Here is a 24043-nt window from a genome sequence, read left to right as displayed (position 1 = left end):
TCGCAAATACCCAAAAAGTAAGTTGTTTATCTATCGAAAAAAATATTCTTAGAAATAACCAATCAATGAAGCTCTTTTCGGGGAAAACTATCAACATCATTGGATAGAAAAAACCACGTGTTTGGACGGTTTTTCGCAAATACCCAAAAAGTACGTTGTTTATCTATCGGAAAAAATATTCTTAGAAATAACCAATCAATGCAGCTCTATTCGGGGAAAACTCATCAACACTTTTTTAAAGTGTTTAAAAATAGCTTTATTTTTGTTTTTTTTATATAACTTTCTAGGATCAAAACTTAGCAAATTACGATCAAAATAAAGTTGCTCCCCTTTTTGGTAAAAAAAAATCGTGAAAATTACCCTCTAATTAGCATCCCAAAATAAAATTAATTGTTGCCGCTTTACAATTTACTTAACTTATGTATTGTTTATAGGATCAGTAATATAATATACTGGTTCGAAGTGCTCATTTTTGAAAGGGTTGTAGTTGAAAGGGCTTGAACGAGTCACTAATCACGAGTGTATGCAAACTTTGAACAGCCATATCTTAACCAATTCTTGCTTATTTTTGAAAGGGATGTAGTTGAAAGGGCTTGAACGAGTCACTAATCACGAGTGTATGCAAACCTTGAACAGCCATATCTTAACCAATTTTTGTCTTACAAAAAAAAATCCAAAATATTCCGAAAAGCAAATCTAACATTTTTATTTTTCGAGATTTTTCGTATCACTTACCTACTTTTTAAGTTATTTTGAAAAAAAGGTATTTTTTATTTCAAAAAAATGTATTTTTTTTTTCAAAATAAAAAAAATTTAGTATAAAACCAAATTCTTTCAAAAATAAGCAGTTCGAACCGTCGGTCGGTCAAACTTACAGATCGTATAAACAATACATACAGTCGGAAAAATGAAAGAATACCGATGAACGATCACATCAATCACTTATTTTGTATTTGCTGTCTTTTTCTATAAATAACAAACGTTTATTATAAAAAAAGATAGCAAATACAAAATAAGTGATTGATGTGATCGTTCATGGGTATTCTTTCATTTTTCCAACTGTATATAAAGGAAATTGTAACGCGGTAACGATTCATTTTATTTGCGACTAATTATTTAGGAGATTTTCACGATTTTTTTTACCAAAAAAAAAGGTACAAACTTTTTTTGAGCGTAACTCGCTTTAGAAAATTTTTGATGAGTTTTCTCCGAAAAGTGCTTCATTTTTTGGTTATTTCACGTTGAAATATTCGATTTGGAATTTGACGAATAAGGACCTATTTTTCATGAGATACAACTACAGACTTCATACCTACACCATTTTTTTTCTTTTTTATAAGATAAGAATATTTTTATCGATAATACTTACTTTTTGAGTTATTTGCGAAAAACCGTCTGAAAACGTGTTTATTTTTGTTGAAAAATAAACATTTTCACTGGCAAATAACTCGAAAAGTATTGACTTAGTTAAGAACCTCTATAAGACATAAATTGCTTAGAATTGGTCCATTTGTCCATTTCCAGAGTTATTTTGAACGTATGATTTTTCAACCTCGAGAAGGAGTGGCTACCACCTCCCAAGTAAAATAAATGCGGTCCAATAATGAAGTAGGAGTAGAGGATAAGAGGAACCTAAATCCGTCCTGACAAGAAAAATTACACTCCAAATTCATTTACCGGCCTATTTAGTTTTATTTACAATTGATACAAATAAATATAATTACATTTAATAGATAAGTGCTTTGTATTATCATCACATTTAAAAAAAATGGCTTATTATATTGTGATGATTGGTGTATTTCATTAGCACATTGGCAGTAATTAATTTAATAAATAAATAAATTAAAAAAAACTATGTTAATTTGTTGCTACGCAAACTGCAAAATAAGTGAAAATCGTTATTTGTTAATAACTTTTACTAAAACTACCTTAGAACTTTAGTGTTTCACCCAATGTTGGGTATTGGGGTACTTAACAAACCCTCAAAATTTGAGACCGATCCATTAATTAGTTTAAGAGTTATTCTAATTGCTTATCCCAGAAACCTTTATTTTGCAATAACATAAGACAGAAAATAATGAAGATATGACAATTCTGCGTATGCCAAATAACAGTAGAAAACTGATGCTACCAGAATGTACTAAAAAAAGATAAAAAAATTATTTAATATAGTCAAAAATCCTAATGCCAAATTTGTGAAATTTTGTAGTTTATAAACATTTAGAATAACTTTAAAAATATTGTCCGTAGAAAAAATGATTTTACATATTAGACAAGCTGGTATTTTAGACGAATTTTTAAAAATGTAGTTTAATTGGTGACTAGTCGTGGTAAGTGAAGGGGGAGCTGAGAGCCGACAGATGCACGAGTTCAAAAACTAAAAAAGCTAACTAAAAACTACTATCATTTTCTATATCTCGGGATCTACTGAATATACTTTTATCGTTATTTTTTTAATTCGTATCTAATTTTTCTGTACATTACAAATATGCAATTTGTGTAGACATTTATTAATTAATAAACAGTCTAATTTGTTTAAACAATTTTTGAAAAAATAATTGTTTACCAAAAATCCATGATTTTAATCATACTATCGTTATTAATCATAGAAAAAGTTAAGGTATACTTTAATAAATAAATTATCTTCAATAAATAATTATTTAATAAAAATCATTTATTTATTAAAGTGTACTTTAACTTTTTCTATGGTCATTAATGATACTATGATTAAAAAAATAGATTTTTGTAAAAAAAATATTTTTTCAAGAACTGTTTAAACAAATTAGACTGTTTATTAATTAATAAATTTATAAACAAATTGCATATTTGTAAATCAAAATCCATTGAGTTGATCCGGAGATACAGAAAATTATATTCGTTTAAAATTGCTTTTTCGGTATTTTAACTCCGTGGATTTGTAGGTTCCCCCTAGTAATCGTTTGAACTACATTTTTGAAAAATCGTAGAGGGTGCTGTGAAGGTACAGTGTTTGTGCAAATTTTTTAAGAAAAAATACAAATCGCATTCTTTAAAATGGCATTAACGAGATTCCTTAATTATTATAAACAAATTAGCTGTGAATTAAAAAAAAACATATGGCTAACTTGGTCCCAAATGAACCCAGGTTAAATTTTTTTATTTGAAAATTCGTGTTAAAATACTATCTTTTTGGATAAATAAAAAGATTGTTTCTACGGACATCATTTTTAAAGTTATTCTAAATGTCTATAAACTACAAAATTTCAAAAATTTGGCATTAGGATTTTTGACTATATTAATTATTTTTTTTATCTTTTTTAATGCATTTTGATACTATCACTCTTCTACTTTCATTTGCCATACGCAGAATTGCACTATCTTCATTATTTTCTGTCTTATCTTATTGCAAAATAAAGGTGTCTGGGATAAACAAATAGAATAACTCTTAAACTAATTAATGGATCGGTCTCAAATTTTGAGGGTTTGTTAAGTACGATAATACTCAACTTTGGATGAAACACTAAAGTTCTAAGGTAGTTTTAGGAAAAGTTATTAACAAATAACGATTTTCACTTATTTTGCAGTTTGCGTAGCAACAAATTAACTTTTTAACTTTCAAAAATCGGCATTTTGAAGGTTCTTCAATGTTCTAAAAAAATGAATATGTAATTTCATGTCAACTATTTAGCTTTTGAATGGAGTGCAAAAAATCGAAAAAAAATCGCAATTTTTGCACTAAATTGTTAATAATTAAAAACGGACGCGAACTCTAGTCAGAAAACAGGTAAGTTTTCTTCCTATAGGTCTACAATAACTAAAAAAGTAGTCAGCTACCTGGATCTTTCAGTGTCCCGAGAAAATCCTTATTACTCTGGACTATTTTGGGCCAAACAAATATAGACACTTGATGCCATCTCTTAGCGACTATTATTATTAACGTCATAGGTCTTTATTCTCGCGATAGTTACTTCTAATTTTAGTAGATCTGCATTAATAAGTCAATTTCGTCAAATTTTGACTTAAGCCTACGTTCTTGCGAAGCGGCGATGTGATACACATATGACATTTGACGTTAAGGTTGATCTGAACCCCCCCAAAAATAAACTACACATTCAAAAAATTTGAAAAAAATTGAGAAGGTATATGTGATAACTAGAAGTATTTTGACAAATTTTGAGCAAACTTCATGTTTTCGTTTTCGAAAAAACTCAAAAAAACTCCTTTTTTTCAAGTATAAAGCGGGAAAACTAAACATACAATTTTGTTAATTTTCTCACAGCATAAAGATATAATCCTAGGAAATACTTATGAATTTTTTTAAAATTTTTGAATGTACAGTTTTGCCACAGTAGGAAAAAATAATATGTTTCGGCTTATAATAAAGCTACCGGTAAGAAATTGGATAAAATTTCAATAACAACATATATAAAACTGTAACAATGGAAAATATTTCCAATAAAATGTTGAATATTTTTTCTTAAACATATGAAAAATCTCGTTAAACAAGAATTATATCTTGAATTGCCGCTAAGAATTTGTGCCGCCATGACATTGCGCCATCTACACCATCGGTAATATTTATGTTCGATAGATAGCAGTGCCTTCTGCTTGAATCGCGTCACACAGAACTTTATCCTAACAGCGTTGTCATATCAATTACTTTGTACAACAAAATGTTTTAATGTTATTAGGTAATATAAGCCTACTACTATAACGTCTATTTATAACGCATCAACGTGACCTTCTGAAATTAATTTAACTATGTACTTTTGTTGAAATATTTTCAGTCCCCTTGGCCGTATTAGATTTTGATATATTTAGGGCCGGTACTTTTTGTTTCGATTAAACCCTAGTTGGCAATTGGCATTTTAATGTTGTTAAGTACCATAAAGTTGTCTTTTTTTATTTGTATTTTTTCATGTATCTCTGAAGCTTTGTATTTGACTATATTTTGAATTGGAATTGGAGCATAGTCTTCATTTGTCAAATAGTGTTTCTAATAACTACCATCCATGGTATTTCTCTTTTGTCGCACTTTTATGTTTATTAAAGATTTTAATTGAAATTATTACTTTATCTTTAAAATTTTCATTGTCCATTACTTTTTGCATTTGTGGTGAGCTAGATTTAAGGGAAAACAATTGGGCGATATGTAAATAGATATGGAGTAAGAGCAGTAAATAACCACTTCTAAAATTAATTGAGGAGAGGTTAAAAATATTTTCACCTTCATATTAAAAATAAAAAAGGACCAATATACAAGGAATAATAGGTAATAATCAATTTTAAAAATCTTACATCTATATTGATTTCTTCTCTGTACAGAAACAACAGAAATAAATAAGACAAAAGAAAAAATGTGTTGTCACTGAATAATAGGTAGGTATGTTAAACAAACGTATTGATTAGACTGATGGAAGTAGAACTTAAAACTGTTATATGGAGCTAATCTGGATCGGTATAAATTAAATGAGAAAGAAAAAAATGTAATAAACAGTTTCTTTAAGAGCAGGAAGAGAAAGATTATGGAATATTAGAAAATGAAAACGGCGCGGCAGAATAATCATCGATAAAGAAGTAAAAAGAGGAAACGCGATAACGATATCTGGAACAATTGTTTTATCTGATAAGAAACGAAGAACAGCCAGAAATTGCTATCAAAATAAAAAATATAGTAAAGCAGTGTGGATTGTTTCTGTGTTTGAAAAAGGTTATGGGTTTTTACGAGCTTGTCCGGACGGGTCAGTAAGTGATAATAATATTGTGGAAGTTAAGTGACTGTATTCATCCCGAGAATATACATCTCTAGAGGCAGCCGAATCCATAAAAAAATGTAGCTTGTTAAGTGAATGTCCCTAAAGAAAACAATAACTTCTTCTTTAGCCTGGTTGCATCCACTCCTGGACAAAGGCCTCCCATGAGTTCTCCACTCTTCTCTGTTTTGTGCTATTTGGTACCAGTTTCTCCCCACTTTTGCTTTGAAGTTATCTAGCCATCGTCTTTGTGGTCTTCCTCTGCTACGACTATGCTCGCGTGGTCTCCATTGTAAAATGTTTCTCGTCCACCTTTCGTTGTTTTGCCGTGGCACGTGTCCTGTCCTATCCAGCTCCATTTCATTTGCGCAATTCTTCCAATAACATATTCCACCTTCGTCCTGTTTCGTACGTCCCATTTCGAATATGTTCTCTCAGAGATACTCCTAAGAGAGCTCGTTCGATGGCCCTCTGTGTTGTTCTTAATATATTGGCTGATAACCCTGTAAGTCTCACGGTCTCCACTCCATAAGTCATAACTTCGAATATCCGAATATCTTCCAAGAATATGCGTTCTCTTCTCTATATCAGGAAATTTACTATCAACGTTTCTATCACTGAATATATCACCAAGTACAGGGCAACCTATCTTAAACTTATAAAATCAGCTAAAAAAGACTACTACCATAACCGTTTGGGAAGCTCAAAAAGTGTTGCAAAAGAAACTTGGTCCATAATAAACGATCTTCGAAATAAAACCCACACTGCTAAAACAATTTCCCTTCCAGACCCTGAAAATCTAAATGAATACTTTGTTAATGTGAGTAAAAATATTACATCAACTATTTTGCCACAACAAGATCCCATTGCTTATCTCCCTAATTCAAGAAAGGTCTCGAATGCATTCTTTATAAAACCAGTCGATAAATCTGAACTGATCCAAACAATCAATAGTATCAAAAGCAAATCCTCCTGTAGTACTGATGGTCTATCGATAAAAATTTTTTCTAATCTCCCAGAAAATGTGTTAGAAGTCCTCATCTCATTAATTAATGATTCCTTTGAGAAAGGTAAATTTCCAGAGTGCCTGAAGACAGCCATCATTATTCCTCTTCATAAGGGTGGTGAAATATCTAATACCTGCAATTATAGACCTATTGCACTACTACCGGTACTCTCCAAAATTATTGAGAGACTCATAAAAGCCCGACTTATGTCCTTTCTAGTTGAAAACAACATTTTATCACAAAATCAGTTCGGCTTTTTAAATAATAAATGCACCACTGATGCCATCTTTTCTGTACTACATGAGGTTTATCAAGCACTGAACAATAATCTTCACACTGCCACCGTTTTTTGTGACTACGCCAAAGCTTTTGATTGTGTAAATCATAACATTTTGATAAGAAAACTAAATTTCTACGGAATTCGAGGTATTTCTTTAGATTGGTTTCAATCTTACTTGGATGATAGGAAACAACTGGTTAGAGCAAATGATACAGACTCTAGTCTCAAAAACATTGTATGTGGGGTACCTCAAGGTTCAGTATTGGGTCCTCTACTTTTCCTTATCTTTATTAATGACATCACTAGTTTAAAAATCGATGGAAAAATCTTTCTTTTTGCTGATGATACCAGTATCACTTGGAGCAACTCAAATATTGCAACTCTTCATGCTACTATAACTTCTGATCTACTTACAATAAAAACCTGGTCTGACTCTAATTTACTCTCGTTTAACGTAGATAAAACAGTAGCATTGTCTTATAAAGGAGTCCTTCAACCCTTACCTCTTAATAACAGCCAGATCAGTACCGTTGATTCTGTGAAATTTCTTGGTATTTTTTTAGACAGCAACCTTAAATGGTCCCACCATATCGATTTGTTAAGGAAGAAACTATCCTCAGCTTGCTATGCTATAAGATCTGTTTCGAATGAACTCAATTTAGCATCTTCCAAAATAACATATTTTTCTTTGTTCGAGTCACATCTTCGTTATGGTCTTCCTTTTTGGGGTTCTGGTACAGCTGCCCAATTCGATGTTATTTTCAAATTACAAAAAAGAGCAATTAGATATCTGTTTGGCCTCAGAAGAACAACACATTGCAGAAGTTACTTCAAAGATCACAGAATTTTAACCCTTCCATCTTTGTATATTTTAGAAACTGTTTGCTTAATTCGTAAACATCTACATGTCTTTCCACCAAGACCTAATCATGACTACTTCACGAGAAATTCTACGTTTGACGTCTATATGCCGACCCCGTCCTCTGAGTTAGTAAAGAAATCTATATTATATTTCGCAAAAAAACTTTACAATCATCTCCCTCTACAACTTAAATCTGCAGCATCTTTCCCCAAATTCCGTAAACTGACAAAAGCCTACCTATCTGAAAGACCATATTATTCAGTAGAAGATTTTCTTAATCAATAACTAAGAAATTACAGTACCCTTTGCACAAGTAGTATTTTTATTATCATTTTTTTTTTGTGTATATTTGGGTGTCATATGCAGCAGCTTAACTTTTAAACTTATTAATTACTAGGTAGACTATGCATTTGCAATTTACTTAAATTTTGCAATTGACTACTTCTGTTTAACTTCATTATTATTGTTATTATTGTAAATATATTGACGATTTATGTAATTTTAGTAAATTGGATTGTTATTGTTTTGTTGTCTTGACTTTTTATAAGCTTTGTCGATAAAATTGTACAATTTTTCATGACAATAAAGCATATTTCTGATTCTGATTCTAACTGGTAGAATACAACAGTTGAGTACCCTTTTTTCTAGATTTATTGGTATCTTTTTGTTTTTCAACACATCACTGAGTCTTGCAACTGCTGCCCAAGTAATTCAGATTCTTATAGCTGTCTCGTCCGTTTGATTCTGTTTGCCTAGTTTGATCGTGTGACTCTTCGACACTTTCGATCTCACTTTTGTTTTATTTAAATTCATTTTTAAACGGCCTTTCTCAGATTCATGTTTAAGCATCTTTAGTATGTAGATTGGTTCTTCTGTATTGTTGCTAATGAGCACTATGTCATCGGCAAATCTTAGATGACTTTCTTGCGTTATTCATTTCGTTTAATACGGTCCAGAGTTCTATGGAATCGAATGCCCCATTGTACAGCAAGAACAACAATACAAATGAAATATTAATGGTAGGCGGTCAGCAGTCTGAGAGAGTAAAAAATATATTTACTGGGAACGATAATCACAGAAAATAACGATTATACTCCAGAAATAAGAGAGAGAATTGAAAAAGCACGTGCCAACTTCGTGAAAATGAAAAAGATTTTATGCAGCAAAGATCTGATATTGGCCCTCAGAATAAGGCTAATTATATGTTATGTACACAGTGTGCTTTACTAAGGAGCTGAATCATGGACATTAAATCGAAATGCAATAAATCGACGAGCAAGACAGAGAAGAACTAGTTTTGGTGTTAGTGAAATAGTTTTGAGTATTTTTTTCTGTTAACAATCATTTTTAATATCTTTATTATAACCTTTTTGGACCTTATTCTGCGGTATCTCATGAAACTGATTACGCAAAAAGATCTCATGGGAATATTTTTCCCAAGAAACACGATGTTTTCGCCTTGCTTAAATATATTTTGCCGAATTTAAAATCAAAATCCTATTCTTTTCTTCTATTCTTTTTCTATCATACATTGACTTTATTCTCTCAGATATTTGTAGTTCTTAACACGTTGATGAACAGAACGTATATAGACGACATTTTTAAAATAACGAGTTATGACAAAAAATCGGTAGATTTTTGTAGATTTTTTGTCACATTACATCTACAGATGCATATGAAATATAATATGACATCCATGGTCGTCGTCCACATGTTTACAAAAAACATATTGTTTCCATAAAACAAATTTAGCAATTTCGCTATTACACTGGCGGACAAAAAATTTAGGTCACTAGATGAATTATTTGATGCCTTGGATTTCCTAAACCTGTTGTCCGATTTGAATGATTTTTTTAGTATGTTATAGCTTTATTATTTAAGAATCCTAGTGTGTTAATATTGTTGCTAGACAGGTAAATGTCATTTTATACCGGGTGTAACAATCATACTGTGTTTTTCCTTAAAGTTCGGAACACTCTGTGGAATATTATAGTATAGATAAAATATTAAGATTAGAACTCAATTGTAGCCTTAGGCTTTCTGAACATTTTCTTTTTTGATTCATTTGCTTATGTTGGATAATAAAAAAGTTAGGTACTTTAACAACTAGCCATGTTCTTCATCAATACAGGGTGTTTCTAAATAAGGGCGACAAACTTTAAGGGGCAATTCTACATGCGAAAAATAATGACAATTTGCTTTATAAACATATGTCCACAAATGCTTAATTTCCGTGATACGGGATGTTGAATTTTTTCTTACCAACTGACGGTTTATTTCTTGCTCTAAAACCGATTGAGATATGCAACTGAAATTTGGTAGGTTTTAAGAGGTAGTTATTGCGCATTGTTTGACATACCATTAAGAATTTTATATTCACCATTGGCGTGCATACGGGTATAAATATTTTAGATACATCCCGTATGCACGCCAATGGCGAATATAAAATTCTTAATTGTATGGCAAACAATGCGCAATAACTACCTCTTAAAACCTACCAAATTTCAGTTGCATATCTCAATCGGTTTTAGAGCAACAAATAAACCGTCAGTTGGTAAGAAAAAATTCAACATCCCGTATCACGGAAATTAAGCATTTGTGGACAATGTTTATAAAGCAAACGGTCATTATTTTTTCATGTAGAATTACCCCTTAAAGTTTGTCGCCCTTTTTTAGAAACACCCTGTATTGATGAAGAACATGGCTAGTTGTTAAAGTACCTAACTTTTTTATTATCCAACAAAAGCAAATGAATAAAAAAAGAAAGTGTTAAGAAAGCCTAAGGCTACAATTGAGTTCTAATTTCAATATTTTTTTCTCTATGCTATAATATTCCACAGAGTGTTCCGAACTTTAAGGAAAAACACAGTATGATTGTTACACCCGGTATAAAATGACATTTACCTGTCTAGCAACAATACTAACACATTAAGATTCTTAAATAATAAAGCTATAACATAATAAAAAAATCATTCAAATCGGACAACAGGTTTAGGAAATCCGAGGCATCAATTAATTCATCTAGTGACCTAAATTTCTTGCGCGCTAGTGTATATTCTACTCTGCAAAATTCATATAGTGTCACAACACTTGCTTATACATTTGACGCACTGTCCGTCAATGTGTTAAAAAGTTTATGTATAAACAAAATTTGTGCAAGATTTTTACAAGATTGCAAGCGGTCATAAAATTTTATTACCATTTTTCAGTGTGAGATAAGAGATGACTAACAACTGGAATATTTAGTTACCGAGAAACATAATATGCAAATAGTCTATGATGTGAAGCCGCTCTCGTCTGAAAAAAATTCTAATTTGGTTTCTTTGCGGATTCCTATTCAAAAATGTCCCCTTTAAATAAATCAGAAGGGTGCCGGCGAAATTTTTGGGCAGAAATTTTCTAAACAATGTTTCTAAACAAATTCACAAGATTGGTAATTGGTATTTAGTGTAATTCAATCTGAATCTTTCTGAATCTATTTCGATTATGACTGGTCGATTTTGGCTGCGGGGGGAAACTATGGAGTACGGTTCGGAAGCTTGGGAGTATGGGAGTAGTTGCAACTTGCAACTGTGAGTTACTCGAAACCCAGCATAGATCGAGGTTGCGCCTTTGCTCCATCTCCTATAAAAGAAAGTAGTTTTATCTTTTAGACTATGAATAAGGTGAATATTGATTTCTTCGGCCAACTCCAGGAGTTTCCCCCATTTACATGTGGTGACCGCTTAAGTCCTGTAACCTGTAGGTTGGTTGTTGGTTTTCCACAGTTTTGTCGTGCGATATGATTGGCGTATGTAATTGGTACATTGTAAATAATTGAAAAAATAAATAAATTGTTTAAAAAACTATGGTAATAATAATATACAAAATTTAAAGAGAAGTAGTCCCGGTTGTGTGGTAGCTCCCGCATGAAAAATGCCTCCCATTCAGTTTTTCTGGAATTCCTGCTCAAAAATGTCTCCTTTAAACATTATGAGAAGGGTGCCGGACGGCATTTTTGGGCAGAAATTGTTTAAATAACTTTTTTCTACAACCGTGTTAAAAATGCAATTTTTAGCACTCCATACGAGCGTTAAAAATGCTACTTTAAGGCACTAGTGCTTTAAAAATTTTAAGGCACTGCAGTTAAAAGTGAATTGTCAAATAGGGAACTTGCATATATTTTTAAATATTAAAATAATATTAAAAAATATAAGGTAACATGATCTTAAAACGCATGCATGCAAAAAAATCAAATATTTTTAACTCATACGCTTATTACGCAGCTTTGAAAATGCTATAACATTCAAATTTCTTCAGAGACGCGTAAACGGGTCTGACGTCACGACCCACTGTCTACCTGCCATCGACAAAAAAACCGCTAGGATATTTCGAAAATATTATTTACAAATTCATTCACATTCACTTAAAACTCTTATGTAGAAGTCGATTGTATAAATAAAAGTTCAAAAGAAATAAAGGTTGTTTTGGGGATTGTATTAACTCCATTTAATCGTATTTAATTGGAAATTCCAAGGTATTATTTGTGTTCTTGTGGGTATAGTTCATAATTAGTTTATTAATTTCAAACTGAAATTGATCAGGTGTTGAAATAGATATTGTAAATAGGTGTTGAAATAGATATTGTATTGTTTATTTTTAAGCTTTTTTTTCTTCTTTGTTATGAATCTAAAATATTTATAAATGATATGTTTTAGTTTTGTTTATTACAAAATATTACGACTGAAATATATGTATTCGAAAATTTAATTATAATAAGGGCCAAACGTTTTGACAAACGTCATAATTTTGAAAAAAAAAAATGTTTAAACTTTAATTCAAGCACTTGGCTATTTTAAGTTTTTAAACTTCGAAAATGCATATTATCGCATTTTTCAGATTTTAAATCGCCCTTAACTCGAAATCTATCAACTTTTGAGAAAAATGACAACATACCTTTGTTGTTAGAATGGCCCAAAAAACCTAAAAAAATATTTTCCGGAGCAAAAAGGGTGATCTTTTGAATTTCTTAAAAAAAAATTTAAACAATTTCTGGCCTAAAATTTCGCCCTGCGCACTTCATATTTCCTTAAAGAGAACATTTCTGAACAGGAATCCGCAGAGAAACCGAACGATAATTTTTTTTAGACGGGAGCGGCATCACAACATGGACTAAATGTTTCTTGCTAACATTACATTGTTATTAGGCCGTGATAAAATTACTGTCTAAACAATTTGGCAACAGGACCAATTGAGCCAATGGGTGTAAGGACAGAATAGTGTTCAGGTTTCTACATTATTACAGAGTCATCATGTAGAAATCTACAATTAAGTTGAAAATGTTACCACAGTAACATGCTACAGTACAGCCATCTCTAGGATCAGAAACAAATTAATTGAGGGTTCATATCAACCTTAATGTAATTTATTTACCATTTTTAATAAAATTTATTATACAAACCATAAGTTCGAGTGTCAAATACACGTCAAATTAAAAAGCAGATATTTGGAAGTTCCCTGAAGAAAATATCAATTTTAAGGGTTTTTCTTCACTTTTTCGTTATAGTTTAGTTGTCGGTGTTAACATTAATTAAGTGTAAATAGAAAGTAATTACGCAGTGTGAATAATTATTAGTCCCAGATTTTAACACTAGCTGGGTCTATTTGAACTATTAATTTTGTAAAAAGACTAAGTTTTCACTCTAATGGCATATAAAACAACATAATGCTATTCCACATCCCACCAGAATGAAAACAATGGGAACCTTCTCTGGAAAACAATGGGAACCTTTTCGTTTTGCAACGAAATTGAAAATGGTTATTCATTTTTGATTTACATTTACTCTGTGTGGAATATGAAGGGAACCATTCTCGTTGGAACTTTACCGCGCTGAGCAGATGGGACGTGAATTGTAAATTGTAGAATTCCCTCATCTTCCTTAGTCTCAGCATCCGTATGGCTTGCAAATTGTAGAAGCCTCGGAGGTGTAACCAGAGAAGGTTCCCATTGTTTTCATTCTGGTGGGATGTGGAATAGCATGATGTTGTTTTATATGCCATTAGAGTGAAAACTTAGTCTTTTTGCTAGCAGTTGCCGCTAGGGCATCTATGCCATTTCGTTCGTTGCAATCCGGGACTGCACGCTGGGGTTTGTTTTGGTTGGATCAGGGAGAGCAGCATATGTGCCTCCTGATGAGAGACTAATAAGTTTCGAAACCGGTAGAGGTGCTTGCAGCACTCTCTGATTGGACTAGAATATGGTTCGGCTGTATTTTCGTTTTGCAACGAAATTGAAAATGGTTATTCATTTTTTTTTATTAATTTTGTGTGTGTAACACAAAATGGAAATAGATGACGATAGGAATATACCACCAGATCGGGGAAGGAAAGAAAGTCAGTATGAAAATATAAATAATAAAAATCAAAACGTCTATTGAAAAAATTATTATTCAATCATTATTGGCCAAAGTTGTCATATTTCGCCGCTACAGGCGCCGGCATAGTTTCGTGTATCCCCACCATGGTCACGCACGGAGCGAATACAAGCTTATAAAAATTAAAAATCAATACTACACGTCATTTAATACACATCCTAAAGAAGTTCACACTTCAACTGGTAATCATTCACTTAATGGTTTTTAGTTTTCTTTGCGAAAACCAACTCAATTCTACACCGGCAAAATTAAAGTAACACCTTAAAAATGGGACATGTTTGATGTCTCGAATCTCCTAAACCAGTTGAACGATTTGATTTTTTTAGTATGTTGTAGCCTCATTATTTAAGAATATCAGTGTAATAATGTTGTTGCTAGACAGGTAAATGTCATTTTATACTGGGTGTAACAATCATACTGTGTTTTTTCCTTAAAGTTCGGAACACCCTGTGGAATATTCTAGCCTATATATAAAGAGTGAAAGATATGGACTGCTGCAACTGGTCTTACAGGGAAAAGTAGAGGGAAAGCGAGGACCAGGATGGCGAAGGATTTCGTGGCTGAAAAATCTACGTACGTGGTTCAACACAAGCACTACAAATCTTTTCAGAGCAGCAGTGTGCAAAGTACAGATTGCCATGATGGTCGCCAACATCCGAAACGGATAGGCACTACAAGAAGAAGATATAAAATATTGAAATTAAAACTGTATTGTAGGCTTAAACTTTCTTAACATTTTCTTTTTTGATTCATTTGCTTATGTTGGATAATAAAAAGTTAGGTACTTTAACAACTAGCCATGTTCTCCATCAATACAGGGTGTTTCTAAATAAGTGCGACAAACTTTAAGGGGTAATTCTGCATGAATGACAGTTTACTTTATAACGTATTATCGAATGTCCACAAATACTTCGTTTCCGAGATAGGGATGTTGAAATTGTTCTTACAAACTGACCATATATTTATTGTTTAAAACTGGTTGAGATATGCAAATGAAATTTGGTGGGTTTAAAGAAGTATTTATTGCACATTTTTTGACATATAATTAATAATTTAATATTCACCATTGGCGCGCATATGGGTAATATGACCGATCATATTACTCGTATGCGCGCTGCACGCCAATGGTGAATATAAAATTCTCAATTGTATGTCAAAAAATGCGCAATAACTACCTCTTAAAACATACCAAATTTCATTTGCATATGCCATATCTCAACCGATTTTAGAGCAATAAATAAGTCGTCAGTTTGCAAGAAAAAATTCAACATCCCATATCTCGAAGCAGCATAAACGAAGCATTTGCGGACATATGTTTATAAAGTAAACTGTCATTATTTTTTCATGCAGAATTACCCCTTAAAGTTTGTCGCACTTGTTTAGAATGACCCCGTATTGATGAAGAACATGGCTAGTTGTTAAAGTACCTAACTTTTTTATTATCCAACATAAGCAAATGAATCAAAAAAGAAAATGTTAAGAAAGCGTAAGGCTATAACTGAGTTTTAATTTCAATATTTTATACAGGCTAGAATATTCCACAGTGTGTTCCTAACTTTAAGGAAAAAAAAAGACAGTATGGTTGTTACACCCGGTATAAAATGACATTTACCTGTCTAGCAACAATATTATTACACCGATATTCTTAAATAATATGGCTACAACATATGTACTAAAAAATCACTCAAATCGGACAACTGGTTTAGGAGATTCGAGACATCAAACATGCCCCATTTTTAAGGTATTCCCTTAATTTTGCCGGTGTGTGTATTTGGAATGTTTACATAAAATATCTACTGTCGAATCAAATTGGAATTAAATAATAAATTTGCTAAGGCTTACCTGAACTAAAATTTCTAATTCATCTTGTTTGGACTCAAACAAAGTAATCAGGAGATTCAGTACTTGATTGTGCAATAGAGGATGTAAAGTCACTACTTCATCTAGTAAAGCAAGGTGAATCGGAGTGTGTTCTGTAGACAGTTTAAAATAGCTGGGTTCCGTTACTGTACATTCAACCCACCGAATGATTCCTACTGATACAACAGGAAACCTGCAAAAATGTATTTATTCCAATGTTTTAATTTATACAGAGGTCGGCATAAGTCAGGCAACAAATTTGCATTAAGAGAGAAAAAAAAAAAGAATGTGTGTGTACTTTGTACGCACGTAAGAAGTTATACTTCTATATTATGCTTTCAACAAAATCAATATATCTACTTTAAACAGTTTTTTGTATTGTATTTAAATATTAAATTAATTTTAGAAAGAACTAAAAGAATATCAAAAAAATATATGCATTGTCCGGGATTCGAACGTGGGACCTTCCGATCTCTAGGCGAATGCTCTATCGACGAGCTACCGAGGTTACCCTCACGTACGATTATTTCTCGGTCATAATAATGACAATCGCGGTGACACATAGATAATTGAATAAACATTTTCAATAATATTTATTACCGTACTCCCAAAGACACAAAAATTATAATAAATATATTTACTAAAAACACTAATATATTCTTTTCACGCACACCTTAGTTGCGCTACATAATTTAAAAGATTTAGCGACTAACACCATACTGTCGTTGTGCGCATGCGCCGGGAATGTTAAAATTTCACCCTCAATCGCGCCTAAAGAAGTATAACTTCAAAAATGTAGCGTCAAAATGAATGTATTCAAAGAAATTACAAAACGGATTCGAAAAAAGGTTACTGTAATGCCCTTAAGTGAAAATTTGATCTTAAGAAATAATTTTTACTTAAGACCCATTGAGTTTCGTTCCACCAAAGAAAAATATTAACTTGAAGCATGCATTGAAATTCATCCTCTGTCATATATTGACAAATGAGTGAGGTGAAATTTCTTCTGTTGATATTACGTTAGGATAACTCGCATTCTTGCGATCTAATTTGATTTTTATATTCCTATTTTTTGTAAATTCTGCCGTACATATTATAAAGTAGTATGTAATACTAGCTTCCTTCCCTTTCGTCTTCACTGCAGCATCCATTTGACTTGCAAATTGTAGAAGTCTTGGAGGTGTCACCAGGAAAGTGTACCAATAAGTTTTCAATTTAAAAATCTTTTAGTAATGTTTTTAATATTTTTCAATATTATTAATTTACTATTAGGATTGAAAACTACTTCGTATTTCAATGCCAGATGGCGCTAGCCACCTACTATCATCACTTCGGTTGCAATGGGTGGGAAAAGCTCTCGATGCGAATCAGTTAAAATATGGAGAACAGTGCCTACGTTCTTTCCGATGAGGCTCCAATAAGAGCCGAAAATCGCGATTAAAGGGACTGGACTGCACTCCGTATTCTAATTGAAAAGTAAGATTGTTTTGCCTTCGCATTGCAACTGAATAAAAATGGTATACATTTTTATTTTTTAGTATGTAATAGTTTATAGTATATAGTATAGTGTAGTGTAGTCTCTTTATCTTTGATATACACCCCATTGGTATTTTATTTTCAATGATGTCCTTGTATTTGGACACCAAAGAAATCAATTCCTCGTTTTCTTGATGAGAAAAGTTACTCTTTTTTTATTTTTCAATATTCTTATAAACTATTTCCATACTCTGACGAATCAAATCTATTACATGCCGTAATTTTAAAAACTCTCTCTAAATTTTTAAACCGTTATATTTTTAAACTAGCAACTAAATTAATACTAAACTAATTAATAATTCTAAACTAGATTCATTATAAATGAGCAATAGTCTGGGCTAATTATCGGAGAATAGGCCATTTTTGGGAAAAGTTATTTACCAGCAATTTTATTGCTGGAATCGAATCTTACGATTGTATATATTAATAATATAGGTATGCAAAGTCCGCAGATAGTGTGCTACTTTTTTTATAAACAAAATGGCGCCCGAAAATCGTGTCTTTTTAAATTTTTGCTCTATAACTCCAAAGATTTTAACTTTACACCAAAAACACCCAAATAAAAATTCACCGCAATTAAATTCTGCATAGAGACGTGTTTTTCCCGATTCACTTCGACGAAAACTTTCCCCGGAAAAAGCGGGCCTTTCCAACAAAATCTTTAATTTTCAACTAAAATTTTAGATTAGTAATTGTTATTCAATAATTAAATAACTTGGTAATGTAAAAGCCCTTTGCGTAAAGATTATAATTACAGAAGCCCATGGAAATTGAATAAACAGTTTAGCAACAATTGAATTGTTAATTAAAAATTTACGGTCGCTATAATAACGACAATAAGTATGAGGCATAAGAATAACTATGATTCTTTCATAAAAATACACTATACCTATCTAATGTACCTTACAGAATTGAAATTGGATTATTTAAGCGGCCTCAGGAATATTTTAAAATTATAAACAATTTTTTGGCTTATAAACAAATAAAATATCTCGGGAAATATTAAACTAAATTAAATTATGAAAACGGTATTCGAAAAACAGCGGCAGGGCGCTTCTTCTAAAAGAAAAAACGTTTAATTATAACGAGTGGTTCCTGAGATACAATCGGTCAAAGTTGACCGGAATTTACGGCAAAGATATAAACAAAAGGATCATAATTTTCAAACCATCACCTTTTTATTTTTGTCTTATTTCTCCACACCAATTTTCATATCTTTAAAATACTCATAACATATATTATTATAATAAAAACTATCGATAATACGTGTGAAAATTGCCAAAAATAGCAAAATTCCAATCAAAAATTAGGTTGGAGAAAATGTAACCCTCAAAGTTCAAAATCGGTATACGTTAAAAAAATGCATTTTCTCGGCTTCCCATGGAGCAATTTCCTTCATTCTTTTTTTGCTCCCAAGTAACTCGAGTAGAGCCATCGAACTAACTCATTATTAAATGTCAAACTTGCTTTTGTTTTGTTATAATAAATTAATTTATTTATTATAACACAAAATTTTAATTTGTTTAAATAAAAATTGTTTAAATAACTATACAGCTTTCAAATGAGAATATTTATATTTTTAACTTTAAAAGGTACACTTGTAGTAAGTTTATCTAAAAAAGCCTACAACTGGAAAAAATATGTAGTTTTCTGTTCTTATAAATAAATTAATCTATTATAACAAAACAAAAGCAAGTTTGACATTTAATAATACGTTATTTTGATGGCTCTAATCGAGTTATTAGGAAACAAAAAGGAATGAAGGAAATTGCTCCATGGGAAGCCGAGAAAATGCATTTTTTTAACGTATACCGATTTTGAACTTAGAGGGTTACATTGTCTCCAACCTAATTTTTGATTGGAATTTTGCTATTTTTGGCAATTTTCACACGTATTATCGATAGTTTTTATTATAATAATATATGTTATGAGTATTTTAAAGATATGAAAATTGGTGTGGAGAAAGAGAACAAAAATAAAAAGGTGATGGTTTAAAAATTATGATCCTATTGTTCATATCTTTGCCGTAAATTCCGGTCAACTTTAACCGCTTGTATCTCAGGAACCACTCGTCATAATTAAACGTTTTTTCTTTTAAAAGAAGCGTCCTGCTGTTGTTTTTCGAATACCGTTTTCAGAAGTTATATTAGTTTAATATTTCCCGAGATATTTTATTTGTTTATAAGCCAAAAAATTGTTTATAATTTTAAAATATTCCTGAGGCCGCCTAAATAGTCCAATTTCAATTCTGTAAAGTACACTAGATAGGTATAGTGTCTTTTTATGAAAAAATCATAGTTATTCTTATGCATCATAATTATTGTCGTTAGTATAGCGACCGTAAATTTTTAATTAACAATTCAATTGTTGCTAAACTGTTCACTAAATTTCCATCAGCTTCTGGAATTATAATCTTTATGAAAAGGGCTTTTATATTACCAAGTTATTTAATTATTGATTAACAATTACTTATCTAAAATTTTAGTTGAAAATTAAAGATTTTGTTGGAAAAACCCGCTTTTTACGAGGAAAGTTTTCACCGAAGTGAATCGGAAAAAATACGTCTCTATGCAGAATTTAATTGCGGTGAATTTTTATTGAGTATTTTTGGTGTAAAGTTAAAATCTTTGGGGTTATAGAGCAAAAATTGAAAAAAAAAACACGATTTTCGGGCGCCATTTTGTTTATAAAAAAAGTAGCACACTATCTGCGGACTTTGCATACCTATATTATAAATACATATAATAATAAGATTCGATTCCAGCAATAAAATTGCTGGTAAATAACTTTTCCTTGTATTTTGCTAATTAGCCCAGAGTACAAGTAATTTCGCAAAATACACAAGAACATGACAAGAACCATATTTAATAACAAATTACAATAAATATTGAAATGACATTTTCTAATGTCTAATGACATTAATGTCAAAAGTGGCACAAATGTTCTTCTTTTTTGGCGTTTTTTCATTAAAAACGAGTCAAAAGGTTAAGAATTTTCGACAATTTTGCAAAGTTGGTATCTCTGATAATTTAAGTTTTTTCTTGGCTAAGGCCCGGTTTTTCAGTGAGCGGTTAAAATTTTGGTTAGCTAACCTAGTTTAAATTTTAACCAATATTTTAACCCTCATAGCGTTTTTCAGTGCTTTAAACCAAGTTAAGAAAATCTCGGTAGCTAACCACTTTTTTTCTTTTGTTGGCAGCAGTAACTGTACGTGCGCATGTGCAATTCGAGAAATAATGATCAATTTGACAGAAAAATAAATAAAAAAAATTTCATAACCAAATAAAAAAAATGATTAATTAATTCAATTAAATGATCAATTTGACAGAAAAATAAATAAAAAAAATTTCATAACCAAATAAAAAAAAAATGATTAATGCAATGCAGTATCATGTTCGGAAGCTTTGTTTAGTTCATAACGTCTACCTCGGTTTCATAACAGAAGAGAATTACAATTACTGGGATGATTTAGACTTTTTTTCCGATTGTTTGTCAAAGACCACGGTCTTATCACTATTTGAACATATTGACCAGGGAATAAGGAGTCAGACTGTTTGGTAACTAATTATTTTGCTGTGTAGACAAATATAAAATAATCTTTTTAAAATATTACTAGGAATAATGCATTAAATCCTGTTACAGTAAGTGTAAACATAGGTACCTGTCACAGTTATATTTAAATATATTTCCTTATAATTCGTTCCTATATAATAACGATAATAATTTATAATTTCGATAATAATAATTTCCTTATAATAATAAGGTATTAGAATACTTCCCGCGATGAAACAAAATAACATAACCCAACTAATCTCTTCTGTCAGGCAGGTACTCAAAAAAATAAACGTGATGCATTCACTGCACCAATGCGCAAGCGTAACCGCAAAATTCGGAGTTAAACCATCTAACGAGGATCGGTTAAAATCGTGGTTAACTTAAACGAGTTTAAGCTCTAACCTAGTACTGAAAAACTGATTAACCATGAATATTTCGGTGACCAAAAAATAAATAGGTTAACCCAGCACTGAAAAACCGGCCCTAAGTTAAGTAAAAACTTGTATGGTGGAACGCAAATTTCAACTAAGAAATTTTTTTGACTAAGCAAAACTTACGTAAGATTTTACTTAGATCACGTTGGTGGAACCGGGTGTAAGTGTTCAAATTGATGCCCATCTTCACCAATGCATTTATTGCAACGTTTCGCAACGAAGAGGCAGGTCCGGCGAAGCACGTCAAGCTGTCCGCGAAGATTTTCAAATTCTTCTTCAACTGCAGTTCGGAGGTCGGGAAGGGTGCGTAGTCCTCTTGCAAAAACGCGGTTCTTGAGAAGGCCCCGCAGGAAGAAATCACAGAGTATCAGGTCTCAGGTCACATGACCGTGTGGGTCACTCAACTATTCCTCGTCTTCCTATCCATTCTCCAAAATAAACATTAAGGTACTCCCGCACACATGCCACGTAGCACTTGTGACGACCCCCGTATGATTTATGTATATAAAATTTTACAGTGCTAGCCAAAAGTCTCCTCCCCCTCGTATCTTTTTAATGGTTATACTATAATAATAATAATATCGTATGGCATTTTTGCCGGAGAGATCCTTTCGGACAGTTCCGGCGCCATTTACATCTTTAACCCTGTTTCAAGTAACTAGTGCCGATGTACACTAGCCCAGGGGACCGACGGCTTAACGTGCTCTCCGAGGCACGGTGAGACGGCTCGTGTCATTATTGGAAATGAAAATGGTTTGCCTTTGGCAGGGCGCGAACCCACGTGCACTGGCGTATGAGGCCAGCGGTATTGCCGTTACTCCACGGCCGCTCACATGCGGTTATACTAAATGGTTATACTAAACTTATAATAGTGAAATTTGGAGGGAGGAAATAAACACGCGTCCGACGCTACGAAAATATAACGACGCTAGTTTCAGACGCCTGATTCGTGAGTTTTTCGTGTCGTCGCAGCTTGTCGTTTGTTATAAATTAATTTATTCTATATTATAAATTAATTTCTAACCAATAACAAGCTGCGACGACACGAAAAAGCCACCAATCAGGCGTCTCAAACTGGTGTCGTTACTCATCTTGAAAGCGAATGAACTATAGTCATAACAGGTGACGTAATAGTGATAGATGACGTTACAGAGCCACTGTGACCGATCATTTTGAATGGGACCTTATGGCAAGTGATATCTCTTTGAAAGGTATTGACAATACCTATTCAATCATACTAATGTTGTTTAGGCTTAAGCTGATTTTGGTGAATAAATTAAATAAATACAGTGACAGTAATGCATCCGATTGCTAAACTCTTGTCGTCTTCGTTCAAATGTGTCGGGGGAAATCGCCCTACATTCTTCAACAATTCGTCATTTCAAAATGTCAATACTGTCGTCAATACTGTAGCGTAAACCTTAAATTTCAAGTACCCCCCAGAACAAACGTCTAATGATGTGAGGTCCGGTTACCGAGCTGGCCATTCTATCGAACTTCGTCGTACAATCCATCTAGCACGTTATTTTTCATCTAGGTAACGTCTTACTGCACCATAATAGTGGGCAGGAGCACCCTCTTGTTGAAACGATATTTCCAAGTTGCCGAATTCATCTGGATAATATTCCAGAATTTCAAAATGAACGGCTCACTTGCGTTTTGTAACATCTCCATATGCACTTCACTGGTTAACACTTTGATGGACAGAACGTCTATAGACGTCTAATTTCCATTGATATAATGTGACACAACGTCCATAGACGACATTTTTTAAATAACGACTTGTGACAAAAAATCGGTGTCAAAAAATGTCACATTACGTCTACAGATGTCACATTACGTCTACTATGAAATGTGACACGATGTCCTTGGCCGGCGTCCACATGTTTACAAAAAACATTAAAAAACTCTTTGTTTACATAAACTATAAGCATTAAAAGAAATTCAGCAATTACTCTATTTTCCTTTAAAAAATACATATGGTGTCACAACACTTGCTTATACATTTGACGCACTATCCGTCAACGTGTTAAATTAGCATTGAGAAAAACAGGCCTATACAGGGTGTTAGTAAATAAGTATGAAAAATTTTAAGGACTAATTCTACATGAAAAATGAATGCCAGTTTGCTCTATAAACATATGTCCGCAAATGCTTAGTTTCGGAGATATGGGGTGTTGAAATTTTTATTTCAAACTGCCAATTTATTTATTGCTCTAAGACCAGTTGAGCTATGAACATGAAATTTGGTGAATTTTAGGAGGTAGTTATTACGAATTTTATGACATACAAATAAGAATTTTGTATTCATCATTGGCGCGCCTACGGGCAATGGTCTGAATTATTTTAAAGAAAAAAACAGTA

General features: G+C 32.2%; 2 protein-coding genes across 6 annotated transcripts in view; one reads left to right on the top strand and one right to left on the bottom strand.

Annotated features, from left to right (window-relative positions):
- Positions 1 to 4229, top strand: part of LOC126889809 (uncharacterized) — a 168098-nt gene extending 163869 nt beyond the window's left edge. For both annotated transcript variants that reach the window (XM_050658468.1, XM_050658467.1), the window contains exon 9: positions 4057 to 4229. The gene's annotated coding sequence lies outside the window, so the exon portion shown is untranslated. The remainder of the gene's footprint in view (positions 1 to 4056) is intronic.
- LOC126889811 (negative elongation factor D) overlaps positions 1 to 24043 on the bottom strand; it is a 124613-nt gene that overhangs the window by 25522 nt on the left and 75048 nt on the right. For all 4 annotated transcript variants that reach the window (XM_050658472.1, XM_050658473.1, XM_050658471.1 and 1 more), the window contains one exon: positions 16137 to 16347. In XM_050658472.1, coding sequence (XP_050514429.1) covers positions 16137 to 16347 — 211 coding nt within the window. The remainder of the gene's footprint in view (positions 1 to 16136; positions 16348 to 24043) is intronic.

This window comes from Diabrotica virgifera, chromosome 8, assembly GCF_917563875.1.
Source record: "Diabrotica virgifera virgifera chromosome 8, PGI_DIABVI_V3a".
NCBI lineage: Eukaryota > Metazoa > Arthropoda > Insecta > Coleoptera > Chrysomelidae > Diabrotica > Diabrotica virgifera.
The sequence above is the reverse complement of the archived record's forward strand: the minus strand, read 5'-3'. Positions and strand labels throughout refer to the sequence as shown.